Source organism: Aegilops tauschii, chromosome 4 (genome assembly GCF_002575655.3).
Source record: "Aegilops tauschii subsp. strangulata cultivar AL8/78 chromosome 4, Aet v6.0, whole genome shotgun sequence".
NCBI classification, from domain to species: Eukaryota; Viridiplantae; Streptophyta; class Magnoliopsida; order Poales; family Poaceae; genus Aegilops; species Aegilops tauschii.
In genome coordinates, this window is record NC_053038.3 from 24,885,949 (window position 1) to 24,902,447 (window position 16,499).

The 16,499-nt window shown below is 53.6% G+C and overlaps 1 protein-coding gene across 2 annotated transcripts; it reads left to right on the plus strand.

Annotated features, from left to right (window-relative positions):
* The first annotated feature begins 217 nt into the window (after positions 1-217).
* Positions 218-15,785, plus strand: LOC141021177 (uncharacterized). Of its 2 annotated transcripts, none has more exons than XM_073496138.1 (3): positions 218-1,986; positions 2,746-2,836; positions 15,522-15,785. In XM_073496138.1, exons 1-3 carry the CDS (start codon positions 1,128-1,130, stop codon positions 15,646-15,648), a joined length of 1,077 nt encoding a protein of 358 aa, XP_073352239.1. In that variant the 5' UTR covers positions 218-1,127; the 3' UTR covers positions 15,649-15,785. The 2 variants fall into 2 exon arrangements, with proteins under 2 accessions (XP_073352239.1, XP_073352240.1); XM_073496139.1 differs by lacking the exon at positions 15,522-15,785 and adding an exon at positions 4,077-4,346.
* Positions 15,786-16,499: the final 714 nt, after the last annotated feature.

The window sequence follows — 16,499 nt, forward strand, 5'->3', positions numbered from 1 at the left end:
TATCATCCAGCGTGCCTCGGCGATCGCCGACTACACCGACACCAGTGCCTTTGCTCCTGAGGTGGATGACAACGGCGTTGCCCAGCCGGAGGAGTGGTTCGGGCTGAACCCGGCAGATGGCGAGGACTCGGCGGAGGAGATCGACTCCAGCGACGAGGGCGAGGAGGAGGAGGAGGAGGGTGAAGTGTAACGCCCCGAGACCGACGCTTCAGATGACTTCCTTTTTTTCGTGATCACCGCGTGTTTCTTTTGGTGCTTGCTCTTTTATTTTTGCATTGCATCATGTCATCATGCCATCATGTCATTAATTTTTAAAACTCAACCAAGTAAACTGCATGGATCTTCGATCTATTTAAATCGAGGGAAGGGTGACTTCTCTTTAGAACATATCCTCCCAATATTAGGAAGCTATATTAAAAATATTCCATTAACTTTGGAATCACCATAACACACTTGCAATTTAATTATCATGCCTTTTGCTTCATGTTTGTTCTCCAAACTTTTGCCATAAATTCTTATCTCTTTTATCGAAGCTCCGCCTAAATCCGAACATTTTTGGACCTTCCCAACCCTCACTTCCCTTAAATCATTTGAATTTACATCGTCCAATCAGGCCACTTCTATTTTTCCTGGATCAAGCACATTTTTGTGATTCCGGGAAAATAATCCCCATGCGCAAATTCTTTCCCTAACCCTATCTTTCTTTTTCTTCTCTCTAGTTCTTTTCTGCTAAAAGAAATTAGAGAGAGAGGGAGAAGAGAGAGACCCCAGCCGGCCCAGCTGGGCCTCCCTACAGTAGTCGGCCCAGGCCACCGCGGCTTCCCGCAGCCCACCACTCAGGCAGGCCCATTTGCCTCACAAAGCCCAGCCACTACTCTGTTAACCCTAGCCCGTCTAACCTCCTAGCGCCGCCAGGGAGACCCATCGCTCGATCCTCACCCTCTCCCTCTCGTCCTCCCAGCGCCGCCACACACACGCACACACGCATCGCACCAGCGATCCGCCTCCTGCCGCCGGCAACCAGCGCGAAGTCCGTCGTCGGCCGCCCTCTATCTTCTTCCTTCGTCTTCGCACGCGCCTCGTGCGCCTCCTCCCGTCTCGAGCTCGTGCTCGACCGAGCTGCTCCCATGGCGATGCCGCCTGGCTCCGGCCACCCTCGAGCGTCGCCCCGCGCCGCAGCCGTTGTCATCTTCAAGCTCGTCGCGCCTTCGCCTCCGCGCCACTCGCCGGAGCCCCCGCAAGCCGTCCCTGTCGCCGAGTCCCCCGCCGGTCGCCTCTGCCTCGACCCCGCGTCCTCGCCTCCGGCGGCCGTCACCGCTCCGTGCACACCGCTGCCCCGAGCTGCTTCGCCTCCCTCCTCCGACAAGCGCCGCGCCACCTGCCTCTCCGCGACCCCGCTGCAGCTCCCTCTCCAGACCGTCGCCTCCGCGCCTTCTTGCCTCCTCCGCGCCCATCTCCTGTTGCATCTCCGTCGGCCTCATCGCTGTGCTATGGAGCTCCTGCCTGAGCCGTCCCCTTCGGCCAACTCTGTTGCTGCTGCCACTTCTTTGATCTTCCCTGGTACAGCTCGTTTCCAACAAACGGCAGCCCGATGGTTACCTCCACGCCAAGTACCACGACCCGCAAGACAGAGGACGACAAGCACCCCCTTCGAGCTGTCAAGACCGCAAGCGCCAAGTACCACGACGGCCCTCGAAGAGTTCGGATTCGACAAGTCCGATGATGCTCTTGTACAACTAGGTTGCCGAGACCGGGACCGGCAAGACCGACTACACGGAAACGCCAAGTACCCCTACGCGCGAAGACGCCAAGACCGTTTCGGGATTCACCAAGTACCGCTACCGTTGACTCGAATATCTACGAAAACGTGTACCACTACCGTCGCCAAGTTCGACTACCGCACGGTTACGTCAAGTTCATCTACGAAACGTGTACACCTACTTCCTTCGACACGAACGCGTTCCGCCCCGAATGCACGCTTCGAAGGTATAACCCCGAGAACGGCGCCCGTGAACGAAAGCATGTGTTGTTTGAGTTGCTTGCGTTTGCACCGTGCCCGACTTGTTCGTCGCACGCTGTCACTCGTTTCCTTACCATGCCGCCGTACCGTGGGAACCCGGTAACCGGGAGCACCCCACCATTCTCTTGCGTGTTTCACACATCCGCACAATTCTCCTTGCGCCGGTATCTCCGTGAGCTACCGGAACCGATATGTTGCCGTGGCACCATTTTCGGATTCGTTGCCGTGGCACCCTTTTTCGTTCCACCACGGTAACAAATGCTTCATAACATGCTCGTGTCCACGTTTTATAAAATTGCATATAACTTGCATTGTCATCCGCATCATGATAACAACATTTAAAATGTCTAAATTGATGTTTGCGTTAAAAATTGCTAATCGACATATGGGGATTTTCCGGCATTGTCGTTTGTTATTTCCGGCCTCATTTAAACTTGCCTAGATAGGTTGTTTAATTATGCTTCACCTCTTGCCATGGCTAATAACATTTAATATTGTTGGGTACATAAATGAGAGAGAACTAAATAATTAAATGTGGTGTTTCGTCAATATGCAACTCGTTGCATATTGAGCTCCACTTAATTTGTAGTGTTGTTTGTTGCACTTTGCCATGCCATGCCTCTTTAAACCGGACATGCATCATATTTGTTTTTGCATCATGCCATGTGTATGTGGTGGTTGTTTACTATGTTGTTTGTTTCTTTCCGGGTTGCTTCTCTCGTTAGCTTCGGTTTCTTTCCGGAGTTGTGAGGATTCGTTCGACTACATTCGTTTGTCTTCTTCATGGACTCGTTCTTCTTCCTTGCGGGATCTCAGGCAAGATGACCACCCCTCGAAATCACTTCTATCTTTGCTTTGGTAGTTGCTTGTTCTATTGCCATGCCGTGCTACCTACCACTTGCTTTTCAAGCCTCCCAAGTTGCCATGAACCTCTAACCTTTGTCACCTTCCTAGCAAACCGTTGTTTGGCTATGTTACCGATTTTGCTCAGCCCCTCTTATAGTGTTGCTAGTTGCAGGTGAAGATGAAGATTGCTCCATGTTGGATTATGTTTATGTTGGGATATCACAATAGCTCTTATTTAACTAATGCATCTATATACTTGGTAAAGGGTGGAAGGCTCGGCCTTATGCCTGGTGTTTTGTTCCACTCTTGCCGCCCTAGTTTCCGTCATACCGGTGTTATGTTCCTTGATTTTGCGTTCCTTACGCGGTTGGGTGATTTATGGGACCCCCTTGACAGTTCGCTTTGAATAAAACTCCTCCAGCAAGGCCCAACCTTGGTTTTACCATTTGCTACCACCTATCCCCTTTTCCCTTGGGTTCTGCAGACTCAAGGGTCATCTTATTTTAACCCCCCCGGGCCAGTGCTCCTTCGAGTGTTGGTCCAAACCGAGCAGCCTGCGGGGCCACCTCGGGGAAACTTGAGGTCTGGTTTTACTCGTAGCTTGACTTATCCGGTGTGCCCTGAGAACGAGATATGTGCAGTTCCTATCGGGATTTGTCGGCACATTCGGGCGGCTTTGCTGGTCTTGTTTTACCATTGTCGAAATGTCTTGTAAACCGGGATTCCAAGACTGATCGGGTCTTCCTGGGAGAAGGTTTATCCTTCGTTGACCGTGAGAGCTTATGATGGGCTAAGTTGGGACACCCCTGCAGGGTATTATCTTTCGAAAGCCGTGCCCGCGGTTATGTGGCAGATGGGAATTTGTTAATATCCGGTTGTAGAGAATTTGACACTTGACCTTAATTAAAACGCATCAACCGCATGTGTAGCCGTGATGGTCTCTTCTCGGCGGAGTCCGGGAGGTGAACACGGTTTCTGGGTTATGTTTGACGTAAGTAGGGGTTCAGGATCACTTCTTGATCATTGCTAGATCACGACCGTTCCGTTGCTTCTCTTCTCGCTCTTATTTGCGTATGTTAGCCACCATATATGCTTAGTGCTTGCTGCAGCTCCACCTCACTACACCATCCTTTCCTATAAGCTTAAATAGTCTTGATCTCGCGGGTGTGAGACTGTTGAGTCCTCGTGACTCACAGATACTTCCAAACAGTTGCAGGTGCCGATGAGACCAGTGCAGGTGACGCTACTGAGCTCAAGTGGGAGCTCGGTGAAGATCTTGTCCGTTGTGTTGTTTCTCTTTTTGTTGATCAGTAGTGGAGCCCAGTTGGGACGATCAGGGATCTAGCAGTTGGGTTGTCTTCTTTTCTTTTGGTTCCGTAGTCGGACCTATGTGTGTATCTCTGAATGATGTATGTTTTATTATGTATTGTGTGAATTGGCGATTGTAAGCCAACTCCTTATCCCATTCTTGTTCATTCCATGGGATTGTGTGAAGATGACCCTTCTTGCGACAAAACCACTATGCGGTTATGCCTCTAAGTCGTGCCTCGACACGTGGGAGATATAGCCGCATCGTGGACGTTACATGAAGACGCCGCGCCAGATGGTGGAGCAGCCGGCCAGCCTCAGCTTGACCGTGCCTCCAGCAACAAGGCGCGTGCGAGCGCACCGCCTGCAGGCGGCGATGATCAAGCCGAGACTCGCCAGCCGGCCACTCCTCCAGCCGGCGCTGCCGTCTCCACTGACCAGCCCAGCTCCCCTGCTGCGCCCTTAGTCTAATCTGTCGCCTTTACTTTCCTGTTTTATTACTCTTTGAACAATATTTCGTTAAGTTTGCGCAGTTCCACCCACTTGGGGTGTATTCGAACTATATTTGACTGTCGGCCTGTTGAAGGCCTTATGTGTAAATATAATCATGCATGTGTTTGGCTTTCCATTGTTCTTGCTTTTCATCCTTTGGTTGTTTCCTTTGCCGCCCTCCCTTGGTTGCCGCCTTCCCAGCCGGACAGCTGCTCTGCAGTCTGTGGCTGGAGAAGTGCTTGGCCGGTTGGGAGGGCAAGTACTCTAGCTTTCTTGGATTGTAGCGAAGTGACTGGGAAGCCGGCCAGCCGGCTGTTTTTACAGCCGGTAGGCGTGGTTGGAGGCTGGCTTGTTTTATATAAGTTCGTTAGTCCTTAGCCGTTTTCGTGTGGGCATCCTTTCCTGCCTTTGGCTCTTGCCAGTCGGACAGTCGGTTCTTCGAGCTGCGACTTATAACAAGAGAGGGCTCGGGTGGTTGCACACTACTTGTCTGACTTCAGGTAGAACTTTTAATATAACTCAAGGCGGCCAGTCCCCGGGCCGACTAGTCGAGCCCGGTGCCAGATAGAGAATCAAATGTAATAGTACATTCATGGGTATGACACTCGTCATTCATAGATAAAGGAGGGTAGTCCCCGAGTGCGCCTCGGGGGGGCCGTTGTCTTGTACTTAATACAAAAAGGTAGCATGATACATACTGCTTTTAACTGTAAAATCTTCTCAGGAGATTGGCGTTCCATGGTCGCTCCGACTCCTTGCCGGAATCATCCCTCTTGCGTGCTCTCGGCTTCTGTGCGTCGATCAGGTAGTAGGAGTCGTTGCCTAGGGCCTTGCTGATGACGAAAGGGCCTTCCCAAGGGGCCGAGAGCTTGTGCTGGCCGGCTGTTCGCTGGATCAGCCGGAGCACAAGATCGCCTTCTTGGAAGGATCTTGGCTTGACCTTCCTGTTGTGGTAACGGCGCAAACCCTGCTGGTAGATGGCGGACCGACTGAGTGCTAACAGCCGGCCTTCTTCCAGCAGGTCGACGCCATCTTCTCGCGCTTCCTTGGCCTCCGCCTCCGTGTACATGGTGACCCGAGGCGAGTCCAACTCGATGTCAGTTGGGATGACAGCCTCGGCACCATATACAAGGAAGAAAGGAGTGAAGCCGGTTGACTTGTTCGGGGTAGTACGTAGACTCCAGAGGACAGCCGGCAGCTCATCGAGCAAGCAGCCGGCCGAGCGCTCCAGTGGTACGACTAGTCGGGGCTTGATGCCGGAGAGGATGAGGCCGTTTGCTCGCTCGACCTGGCCGTTTGACTGCGGGTGGGCAACGGACGCTAAGTCCAGTCGGATGCCCTGTGTCGCGCAGAAACGTGCCAGTGCTCCCTTGGCAAAATTCGTGCCGTTGTCGGTGATGATGCTGTGTGGTACACCATACTGAGTAGTGATGTCTGCGATAAATGTCACAGCAGTCGGCCCGTTCAGCTTCTTGATTGGCTTTGCTTCGATCCACTTGGTGAATTTGTCCACGGCGACAAGCAGATGTGTCATGCCGCCGCGGGCTGTCTTGAATGGGCCCACCATGTCCAGCCCCCAAACGGCAAAGGGCCAGGTGAGGGGGATGGTCTTGAGTGCAGAAGCCGGCAGGTGTTGCTTGGAGCTGAAGACTTGGCATCCTTTGCAGCATTTGACTAACTCCTTGGCGTCTTCCAAAGCAGTCGGCCAGAAGAAACCATGGCGGAAAGCTTTGGCGACAAGTGATCTTGAGGCCGCGTGGTGGCCGCATTCGCCTTGGTGGATATCCTTGAGGATTGCTATGCCCTTCTCTGGCTCGACGTAGCGCTGGAAGACTCCAGTGACGCTATGCTTAACAAGTTCTCTGTTTATTATTGCATATGCTCCGGCTCGGCGTTGCACTAGTCTTGCCGAGATCTCATCAGTCGGCAGCTCTCTGTTTACTAGGAAGTTGAGGATGGGCTGGGCCCATGATGGAGCTGTGACTTCTTCTATTGTTAGTACGGCCACTGTGACCCGGGTGGGTGGGTTGGGTGGTGGAGACTTGGAGTCGGCCACCGCCTGTTGTTTCACTGCAGCCCCCGGACCGACTGCTGTAGTCCCCGGGCCGGGTTCTGAAGTCCCCGAGCCGGGTGCTGGGTTCCTCCAGTCGGATCTGACTGCATCAGGGGCGGGCGGTACGAAGATAGAGTCCGACTCTAGAGACGGCTTGATAGACTGTTTGAGGAGGCGCTGGAGAGAGACACCGGTTGGTATAGCTTGTCGGGTGGAGCCGATCCGTGCCAGGGCATCTGCTTGCTCGTTGTCGGCCCGTGGCACGTGGAGGAACTCGCACCCTTCAAAGTATCCGCTGATTTGCTGGGCGAAGAATCGATAGCTCGCCATGTTTGCGTCCTTGGCGTCCCAGTCGCCAGATGACTGCTGGACCACCAAATCCAAGTCGCCATAACACAGGATCCAGCGTATGCCGAGCTCTTTGGCTAGCCAGAGTCCGTGTATGAGCGCCTCGTACTCAGCCACATTGTTGGAGGCGGCAAAATGGATTTGCAATGTGTATCTGAGCTTGTCGCCCTTGGGAGAGGTGAGGACGATGCCGGCTCCCAAGCCGGTGCGCATCTTGGACCCGTCGAAGTGCATCCGCCAATGAGTGGAGTCGGGAGCCGGCGGTAGGTACTGGGTCTCGGCCCAGTCGACAAGGAAGTCGGCCAATGCTTGGGACTTGATGGCGGTGCGGGGCTGGTAGAAGATTGTGTAAGGAGCCAGCGCAATGGTCCACTTGGCCACCCGGCCGGATGCATCCCGGCTGCCAATGATCTCGGCAAGCGGGGCGGTGCATACGACCGTGATGGGATGCTCTTGAAAGTAGGGCTTCAGCTTCTTGGCGGCGAAGTACACTCCGTAGCACATCTTCTGGTAATGCGGGTAGTTTTGCTTCGAGGTGGACAATACTTCGCTTAAATAATATACCGGCCTCTGAACTAACTGAGCTCGGCCTTCTTCTGGGCGCTGGACCACGATGACTGTACTAACCGCTCGGCTAGTTGCAGCAATGTAGAGGAGCATGGGCTCCTTCTCAGTCGGCACTGCCAGGACAGGTGGAGTGGTCAGCATCTTCTTCAACTCGTGGAATGCTTGGTCTGCTTGGTCGTTCCACTCGAAGTGCGTGGATTTCTTCATGAGTCGGTACAGGGGGAGAGCTTTCTCCCCTAGCCGGCTGATAAAGCGGTTTAGGGAGGCCAGGCACCCGGTGAACTTCTGAACGTCTCGCAACTTGGTAGGAATCTCCATTCTCTCAATGGCCTTGATCTTCACTGGGTTGCACTCAATGCCACGTTCGGAGACCAAAAAGCCTAGAAGCTGGCCGGGTGGTACTCCGAACACGCATTTCTCGGGGTTGAGCTTAAACTGGAATCGGCGCAAGTTGGCAAATGTTTCTCTGAGGTCTTCCAGCAGGGTGCCGCGCTTCTCCGTCTTCACCACAATATCGTCTACATAGACGTGGGCATTTCTGCCGAGTTGCTTGAGGAGGCATTTCTGCATGCAACGCTGAAAAGTGGCACCGGCATTTCTCAAGCCGAATGTCATAGTCAGGTAGCAGAAAGCTCCGAATGGTGTGATGAAGGCGGTCTTCAGGCGGTCGGCTGGGTCCAACTTGATCTGGTGGTATCCTGAGTAAGCATCCAAGAAACTCAACAGCTCGCATCCGGCTGTGGAGTCTATCACTTGATCAATCCGTCGTAGGGCAAACGGATCTTCGGGGCAGGCTTTGTTGAGGCTGGTGTAATCTATACACATACGCCATTTGTTGTTCTTCTTCAACACCAAGACCGGGTTGGCAAGCCACTCTGGAAAAAACACCTCCATAATGAAGCCGGTGGCCAAGAGCCGGGCTATCTCTTCTCCTATGATCCTTCTTTTCTCCTCCGACAGTTGGCGGAGAGGCTGCTTGACTGGTTTCGCGTCCGCTCGGACATGTAGCTTGTGCTCGGCGAAATCCTTCGAAACACCCGGCATGTCCTGTGGGGACCATGCAAAGATGTCTCGATTCTCATGGAGGAAGTCGACGAGCTCGCCTTCCTATTTACTGTCCAGGTTTGCACCAATGACAACAAATCTCTCCGGGTTCTCTGGGTCCAGAGGTATCTTCTTTGTCTCCTTGGCCGGCTGGAAGGAGCCCTAAGCATCATATTTCTTGGGGTTGGGGGACAGGGCCGGCTGCTTGCCGGCCATGGCCACGACTCGGTCCAGCATTTTCTTCTCTTCAGCAACCACGAGGGACTCGGCCAGTCGGCTGCTGGCTGCAGCGCACTCGATGGACTTCTTGTAGTCTCCGGCTACAGTGATGATCCCCTTCGAACTTGGCATCTTCATCTTGAGGTAGGCGTAGTGGGGCACAGCCATGAACTTGGCCAGGGCAGGTCGGCCAAGCAAGGTGTGGTAAGGGCAATCTAGATCCACTACTTCAAACCAGATCGCTTCTCGACAAAAGTGATCCTTGTCTCCGAAGAGAACATCCATCTTGATATTGCCGATTGGGGAATAGGACAGGCTGGGTACGATGCCATGGAACACAGTCCGGCTTGGCATGAGCTGCTTCGCCTTGAGGTTCAACTTCTCCATGGTGTCGCGGTACAGTATATTGATACTGCTTCCGCCATCATTCAGCACGCGGGAGAAACGGGCAGCTCGCCTTTCCGTCACGAGGGTGACGTCCAACACCAATGCGTAGGAGCCGGGAGACGGCATCACCTCTGGGTGATCGGCCCGGCTCCAGCTGATGGGCCTTTCAGACCAATGCATGAACTCGGGGTTGCTGGAGGCGACCGTGTTGACTTCTTGGTGCTGTCGGCGCCGACTGCGCTTGTCTTCAATCTGGCTCGTGAAGACGATGTAGGCGGCGTGCTCATCTGGGAACTCATCCTGAATGGCTCCGACTGCTGGTCGAGCAGCCGGCTGCTGGGGGGCTGGAGGCGGCGGGCCGGGAGGCGGAGGCGGCACCAGCCCCTCGCCCTTGGAGATTCGCGTGAGCCAGTGGCACTTCCGGGTCGTGTGGTTGGACGCCTTCGCGCCACTGTGGAACTTGCAGGGGGCATCGAGAGTTTGCTCGTAGGAGAAGGCCGGCTGCCAAGCCGGCCTGCCGCCCTTCTTTTTAGGAGCAGGCCGCTCTTCGGGCTGCTCATCTTCGACGGTGGCCACCTGCCGACTGGTGGAAGGCGGCATAGGGGCCTTGCGCTTGTGGTCATTCTGGTAGGGGCGTCGGTTGGAGTCACCAGTCGGCGTCTTGGGAGCCGGAGCGAGCACCTTTCCAGAGGCGTCCACTCGGAGCTTGGTCTTCATCGAGGACTCGGCCGTGGCGTATTTGTCTGCTATGATCAGCAGCTCGTCGAGGGTAGTCGGCTCGTCGCAGAGGAGTCGGTGCTTGAGGAGGGTGCCCACTCGGCACCCGGCGGTGAAGTATTCTATGGCTTGAACCTCGTGCACCCCCTTGCAGGAGTTGCGGAGCTCGGCCCAACGCGTGAGATAGTCGCGAGTCGATTCGCTGGGCCCTTGGACGCATAAGGAGAGCTGGCGGGGCTTGGGAGGCCGCTTGTATGTGCTGGTGAAGTTGCGGATGAAGACTTCCATGAAGTCTAGCCAGCTGTTGATGCTGTAGGGCTTGAGGCTGTTCAGCCATGTGCGTGCCATGCCTTGAAGCATGAGAGGGACGTACTTCACGGCAACGCGCCTGTTGCCGTTTGCTATGCTGACCGCGGTAGAGTAGTCGATCAGCCAATCTTCCGGCATCACGGAGCCGTTGTACTTTGGCGTGTCTCTGGGGAGTGAGAACCCTTCGTCGCGGATGCGGGGACCATAGCAAGGCAGGCCGACATCATCTTCTTCTTCTAGCGCCAGGGATCGCGCTAGGCGGTCGATCCAATGGCGGGCATCATTCTCGCCGACTCCTTCGCGATGGCCTAGTCGGCCACCGAGAGTCGGATGCGTGACAGGCGGCGGGGTGGGATATCTCTCCCCACGAGGCGGGGGGAGGCGGATTTCCTTGTCGTTTCACCGCTCGAGGGCGGCCATCTGCGTCGCGCTCGATGGTGACCCGAGTCCGGCTGCGGCTAGCAGCCGGCTCCTTGTCTTTCCTTGCACGGGCGCCGCTTGGAGTCGGCGTCCGGGATGTCGCAGCGTGTTCTCAGTGTAGGGGAGGACTCTCAGCGAGGGCGCCGGCTTCATGCCGTTCTGCGGCCGCGTTGATCAGCTGCTGGATGCGTCTAGTCATGTAGGGGAGCTCATCAGCCCCCAGCCCGTTCAGCTCTTCTGCGGCCGCCTGAAGGGCACACAAGTTCTCGAGTGGCGTGGCGTAGACTGGGCGGTCTGCTCCGAGCATGCTGGCAATGGTCGCGCCACACTTCTTGACGAGGCCGGCTCGCTCGGCCCACGAGGAGGCGGCGTACCAAAGGCGGCGCGGTCGACTTCGCGCTGGTGAGCCTCAGTGAGGCGTCTCATGGATGCTATCTTCTGGCCCTCCGCGATGAGGGCGAGGCGGCGTGCCTCCAGAGTCTCGGCGTCGGCGTCGGCCGGGATGGGGACGGACAAGTCGTGCAGCGCCGCTTGTAGGGCGTCGTGGGCGTTCTCGCCCGAGACGGTGCCGTGGCTGATGACCAGCACCTCAGTGACAGCGCTGCTGCCACTGTCGGCTCGAGGGAGAGGGTCGTCGATGATCACCACGTCGGTGGGGAAGGCGTCAAGCGATGCCGTGTCGGAGTCGACAAGCATCGGGTCGGTGGAGCCGACCGACTCCAAGTCCGCAGCAAGCTCGCTGGAGACTTGAAGCTGGTCGAGGAGGCTGACGAGGCGGCTCTCGGGGTAGTCTGTGCCCACGTCGGACGCGGGCTCGTCGAAGATGCGAGTCTCGCCAAGAAGGTCGGCGAGGCAGCTCGCCGCGTAGGCGTCGTCGACGCCTTCCTGCGCGTTAGGGCAAGCGCCATCAGGCGTAGCGGGCTGGCTACGCTCGCGGGGGAGGAGAAGGGTTCCCGTCCAGAACAGGTCTCCGGACGACAGTGCACCTGCCCCACGGTGGGCGCCAAATGTCGGGTGGTAGGTGCGACATATGCCAACGGGTGGCTTATCATTGTGGGAGCTAGTAAGACATCGCCGGTGCCTGGAAACGGGATAAGGCGAAGACATGCACGCCGGCGGATCTTACCCAGGTTCGGGGCTCTCCGTGGAGATAACACCCCTATTCCTACTCTGCGGGATCTTCGCATGATCACTAGATCAATACAAGTAGCTACAGGTGCTCCTTGAGCTGTTTGGCTAGGGGAAGAAGAAGGGCAAGGCTAGCTCTCCTTTTCTCTCTATGTGGTGTGTGAAACTATGTGAGCTCAACCCTTTGCATGGGTGTCCCGGGGGTTTATATAGGCCTACCCCCCAGGGGTACAATGGTAATCCGGCTGGGCGTGGGTCCCAGCCGTCAGTGTCTGTGCTTGCCGGCTTCTCCGCCGGCCATTGGGGCCCGCCGACTGGTGGGTCCCGCCGGCTGTCGGCCTCTTGGCCAACAGGCCGGCCCCACCGCTTGGGGGCCTTGTCGGCGGCTGGTTACTGTTGCCTCGCCCCTGATGACGGGGGCTTTGTCGAGGTAAGCGTGGCTACAGTGCCGCCTCCTTGCGGGCTCTCACTGTAGCCTCACCTCATCTTGTCTCCTGAATGATGCACATGTTTCGAGGGAGGGAGGTAGCCAGCTATTGGGAGCCGGCTACGCCCCAGGCCGACTAGGGGAGGCCTGGCCGCCTTCGAGCGTCTCTCTGGCTAAAGGGGCCCGCCGCCCGCGGGCCGTACTGGCGCCTATCGTGGGTGACGTCGAGGTCAACATGGCTACAGTGCCGCGCCGGACGGGGGATGGCTGACCCGTACGGCGCCCTGTGGCCATGCATGTTCCGGGATTCGGGGGTAGTGGGCTGTACTGCGGTCACGCCCCGTCTTATCACCGTTATGTGGGTGCAGTCTTGGCCGGCTTCTGGGAGTCGGTCCTCTTGGGGCCGGCTTCCTGGAGTCGGCCATCTCGTAGCTTTCTTCGGGAAGGTTTTTGAGGCCGGCTCGCCTTCTGGTAGTCGGCCCTGGGGATAGTCGGCCGGAGGAAGGCGGCCCCATGCTCTGGATGCTTGAAGGCACGATTGGCCTGATAATTTTTCGAAGAGCCAGGGGGAGTCGGTTAGGCTACCTGTGGCCATTTACTCCGACAAACAACAAGTACAATCATATATTTCACATAAATTCCAAGCATATCACTACAAACGATGAATTTGATCCAGTAAAAGATTCCCTTTTTTAGATATGCGGTGTCGCACATAACAAGCATGCTCATCTAAAAATTTGCCCTCGACTAAGCTAGTTGGGGTTTCAGTCCGAGCACATAGGGATCGAAGATGATCCAAGTAAAAAGCTTCAGTAGTGTGATAGATTTTGAGTGGTTCTTCAACCATTGGTTCAGTAGGTACCACTAATGTTTTTTGGCATTTTGCGTTTCCTACCCATAACTAAAGATAGAAAACAACTTAGAACAGAAAATAAAAACTACTTAGTGATAAAGCAAACAAGCACGCACGAGAATATTCATGCCACGCTATAACTCCCCGGCAACGGCGCCACAAAAAGGTCTTGATAACCCACAAGTATAGAGGATCAATTGTAGCCTCTTTCGATAAGTAAGAGTGTGAGATCAATTGTAGCCTCTTTCGATAAGTAAGAGTGTCAAACCCAACGAGGAGCTAAAGGTAGAACAAATATTCCCTCAAGTTCTATCGACCACCGATACAACTCTACGCACGCTTGACGTTCGCTTTACCTAGAACAAGTATAAAACTAGAAGTACTTTGTAGGTGTAACGGGATAGGTTTGCAAGAATATAAAGAGCACGTAAATAAAAACTAGGGGCTGTTTAGGTAAAGAAGCAATAAAGTTAGTATAGAGAATGTGGAAAAGTGGTGGCAGGAGTTGTGAAATTGTCCCTAAGCAATTGACTACGTTACCTGACCGATAGCAAGTTTTATGTGGGAGAGGCCACTGCTAGCATGTCATCCCTGACTTGGAATTCTATGCACTTATGATTGGAACTATTAGCAAGCATCCACAACTACTAACATTCGTTAAGGTAAAACCCAACCATAGCATTAAGATATATTGGTACCCCTTCAATCCCGTATGCATCAATTTCTATGCTAGGTTGAAGCTTCTGCCACTCTTGCCCTCCAATACATAGTCATATCAACATACAGCTAACGCTATGGTGTGATTCACGCGCGCGCTCATATGATGGGCACCAAAGGACAACAACATAACCACAAGCAAATTAAACCAATCATAGCAATTCACCAATTACCGATAGGACAACGAAAATCTACTCAGACATCATAGGATGGCAACACTTCATTGGATAATAATATGAAGCATAAAGCACCATGTTTAAGTAGAGGGTACAGCGGGTTGCGGGAGAGTGGACCACTGTAGATAGATGGGGGAAGGTGATGAATATGTTGGTGAAGATGATAGAGGTGTTGGTGTAGATCGCCGTCGCACGATGATGGCCCCGGCGGTGTTCCGGCGCCACCGGGAGAGAGGGGGAGAGAGCCCCCCTTCTTCTTCTTCTTCCTTGACCTTCTCAATAGATGGGAGAAGGGTTACCCCTCTGGTCCTTGGCTTCCATGGCATGGGAGGGGCGAGAGCCCCTCCGAGATTGGATCTGTCTCTCTGTTTCCTTCTGTTTCTGCGTTTTAGATTCTGGCCTTTCACCGTTTCTTATATTGCCGGAGATCTTTAACTCCGATTGGGCTGAAATTTTAACACGAGTTGTATCCGGATATTGGCTTTCTTGCGGCGAAAGAAGGGCACCAACCTCCTTACGGGGTGGCCACGAGGGTCAGGGGTGCGCCCCCCTACCTCGTGGCCCCCTCGAGCATCATCTCGCGTTGATTCTTCTTCCCAAAAATCACATATATTCCAAAAAAATCTCTGTAAGTTTTTATCCCGTTTGGACTCCGTTTGATATGGATTTTCTGCGAAACCAAAAACATGCAACAAACAGGAATTGGCACTGGGCACTGGATCAATATGTTAGTCCCAATAATAGTATAAAAAGTTGCCAAAAGTATATGAAAGTTGTATAATATTGGCATGGAACAATCAAAAATTATAGATATGACGGAGACGTATCATCCACCCGAATGGGAGTGCGAGGCCATGGGTTCCGTGGTGTGGGTACAGTGTGCTAACCTCTGCAGAGTGTGTGTTTAAATCTATCGATAGCCGCGCCCGCGGATATGGGCCCAGTTCGTAGTCGGCCACACCGTGAGTCAACAGTAATAATGATAATGTGATTAATGACAACCCTAGTTCGATGAGGAAAGGAGTTGGTTGATATTTATGTGATCATGAGAGGATCACAGTGGTATCGTGGATACCGAGTTGGTGGATATTTGTGATATTATGCGAGAGTCAAGGGTTAAGATCAAGCTCCTGGTGGTCATGTAATGATTACTGTAGTATTGCAATACCAAGCTTGATTGGATCCTGAGATTATTGTGTGATGTCCGCGAGGGTAAGTTCATGCATGTATTGGTTACGAGGTAACCCGAGCAGAGTAAGTCGATGCATGATAGCTTCATCATGTTGCATGTTAGTATCATCATGTTCATATATTCATGTCATGCTCGTATTGTTCTAGATGTATCATGTTGTTCATGCTATGATTGATATGATAGTATTATGTTAATCATCGCTTAACCAGTAATTGCCATGATGTTGTTTGTCTTGATTGCTTTGGTTGCTGCAAGCTTGCAAGTACATTCAATGTACTGACTTGGCGTGTCATGCCAGTTTGCAGGTCATGCCGGAGTTGATTGCTTGTTTGTCGTGGATTCCTTGTTTGCGAGCTAGGATAAGCGTTCCAGCCAGAGTCCCTGCGGAGTGGAGTTCATCACCGTCATCGATGTTCCGCTGCTAGAGTTATTCAGCTGCTTCACATTGTTCCGCTGCTTGCATGGAGTAACCGTGGTAGGCGTAGTGTCGCCGTGCCGATGTAATCTCCTTGTACCCATATAGATTGTAATAAAGAGTTGATTTGTTCTATGCTAAGCAGTGTCGTATTTCAAAAGACTTCTTCTCGATCTCTGGGCTGGAATACGGGGCGTTCCGATTTCTCTAAGCCGGGGTGCCACAGGCTTGGTATCAGAGTAGGTCTGGCTGTAGGACACCCTAGCACGCGCGAGCGTTAGAAAATGGTAGTATAGAGCCCCGGTTGGTTTGTTGCACTTGTTTGCTGCATTTGTTTGATTGCATAGCGTGCATATAGTTTACTATCGGGTCGCTTATAGTGATCTTGCGAGTGTAGGTGGTATCGGTTTTGATCCACTACCTGCACCATCCTTTTTAGCATGCCTGCTCTTCGATGTTCGGCGTCATCTCTGTCCCAGCAGAGTGATGCCCTGGTACCAAGTGTTCCAGACACCATTTGCAGGGGTTATGCCCGGATATCGCGTCGATATCTTTCCGCCACCCACCCATATTATTTCGGTGATAGACTTGTCTCTATCCCGAACCGTGCTCTTCATCTCGTCCCTTTGGCAACCCTTACTGATCTTGGTTATCAGAAGAGGGCAATGCCAGCAAGCCCGTTTTCCACCGCTATCCTACCCTGTCATCTCATCCTTTGGACGTGTACGGTTCCCTTTTGTACGCTTGATGATGATGTAGTCGTGACCTTGTGTCTCGCTACTTGATCACCAAGACCGTCCTCTCCTCCATATCCATTCAGATCCAACCGGTGTTCGGCCAATGCTTGGTGTAACCTTGGTT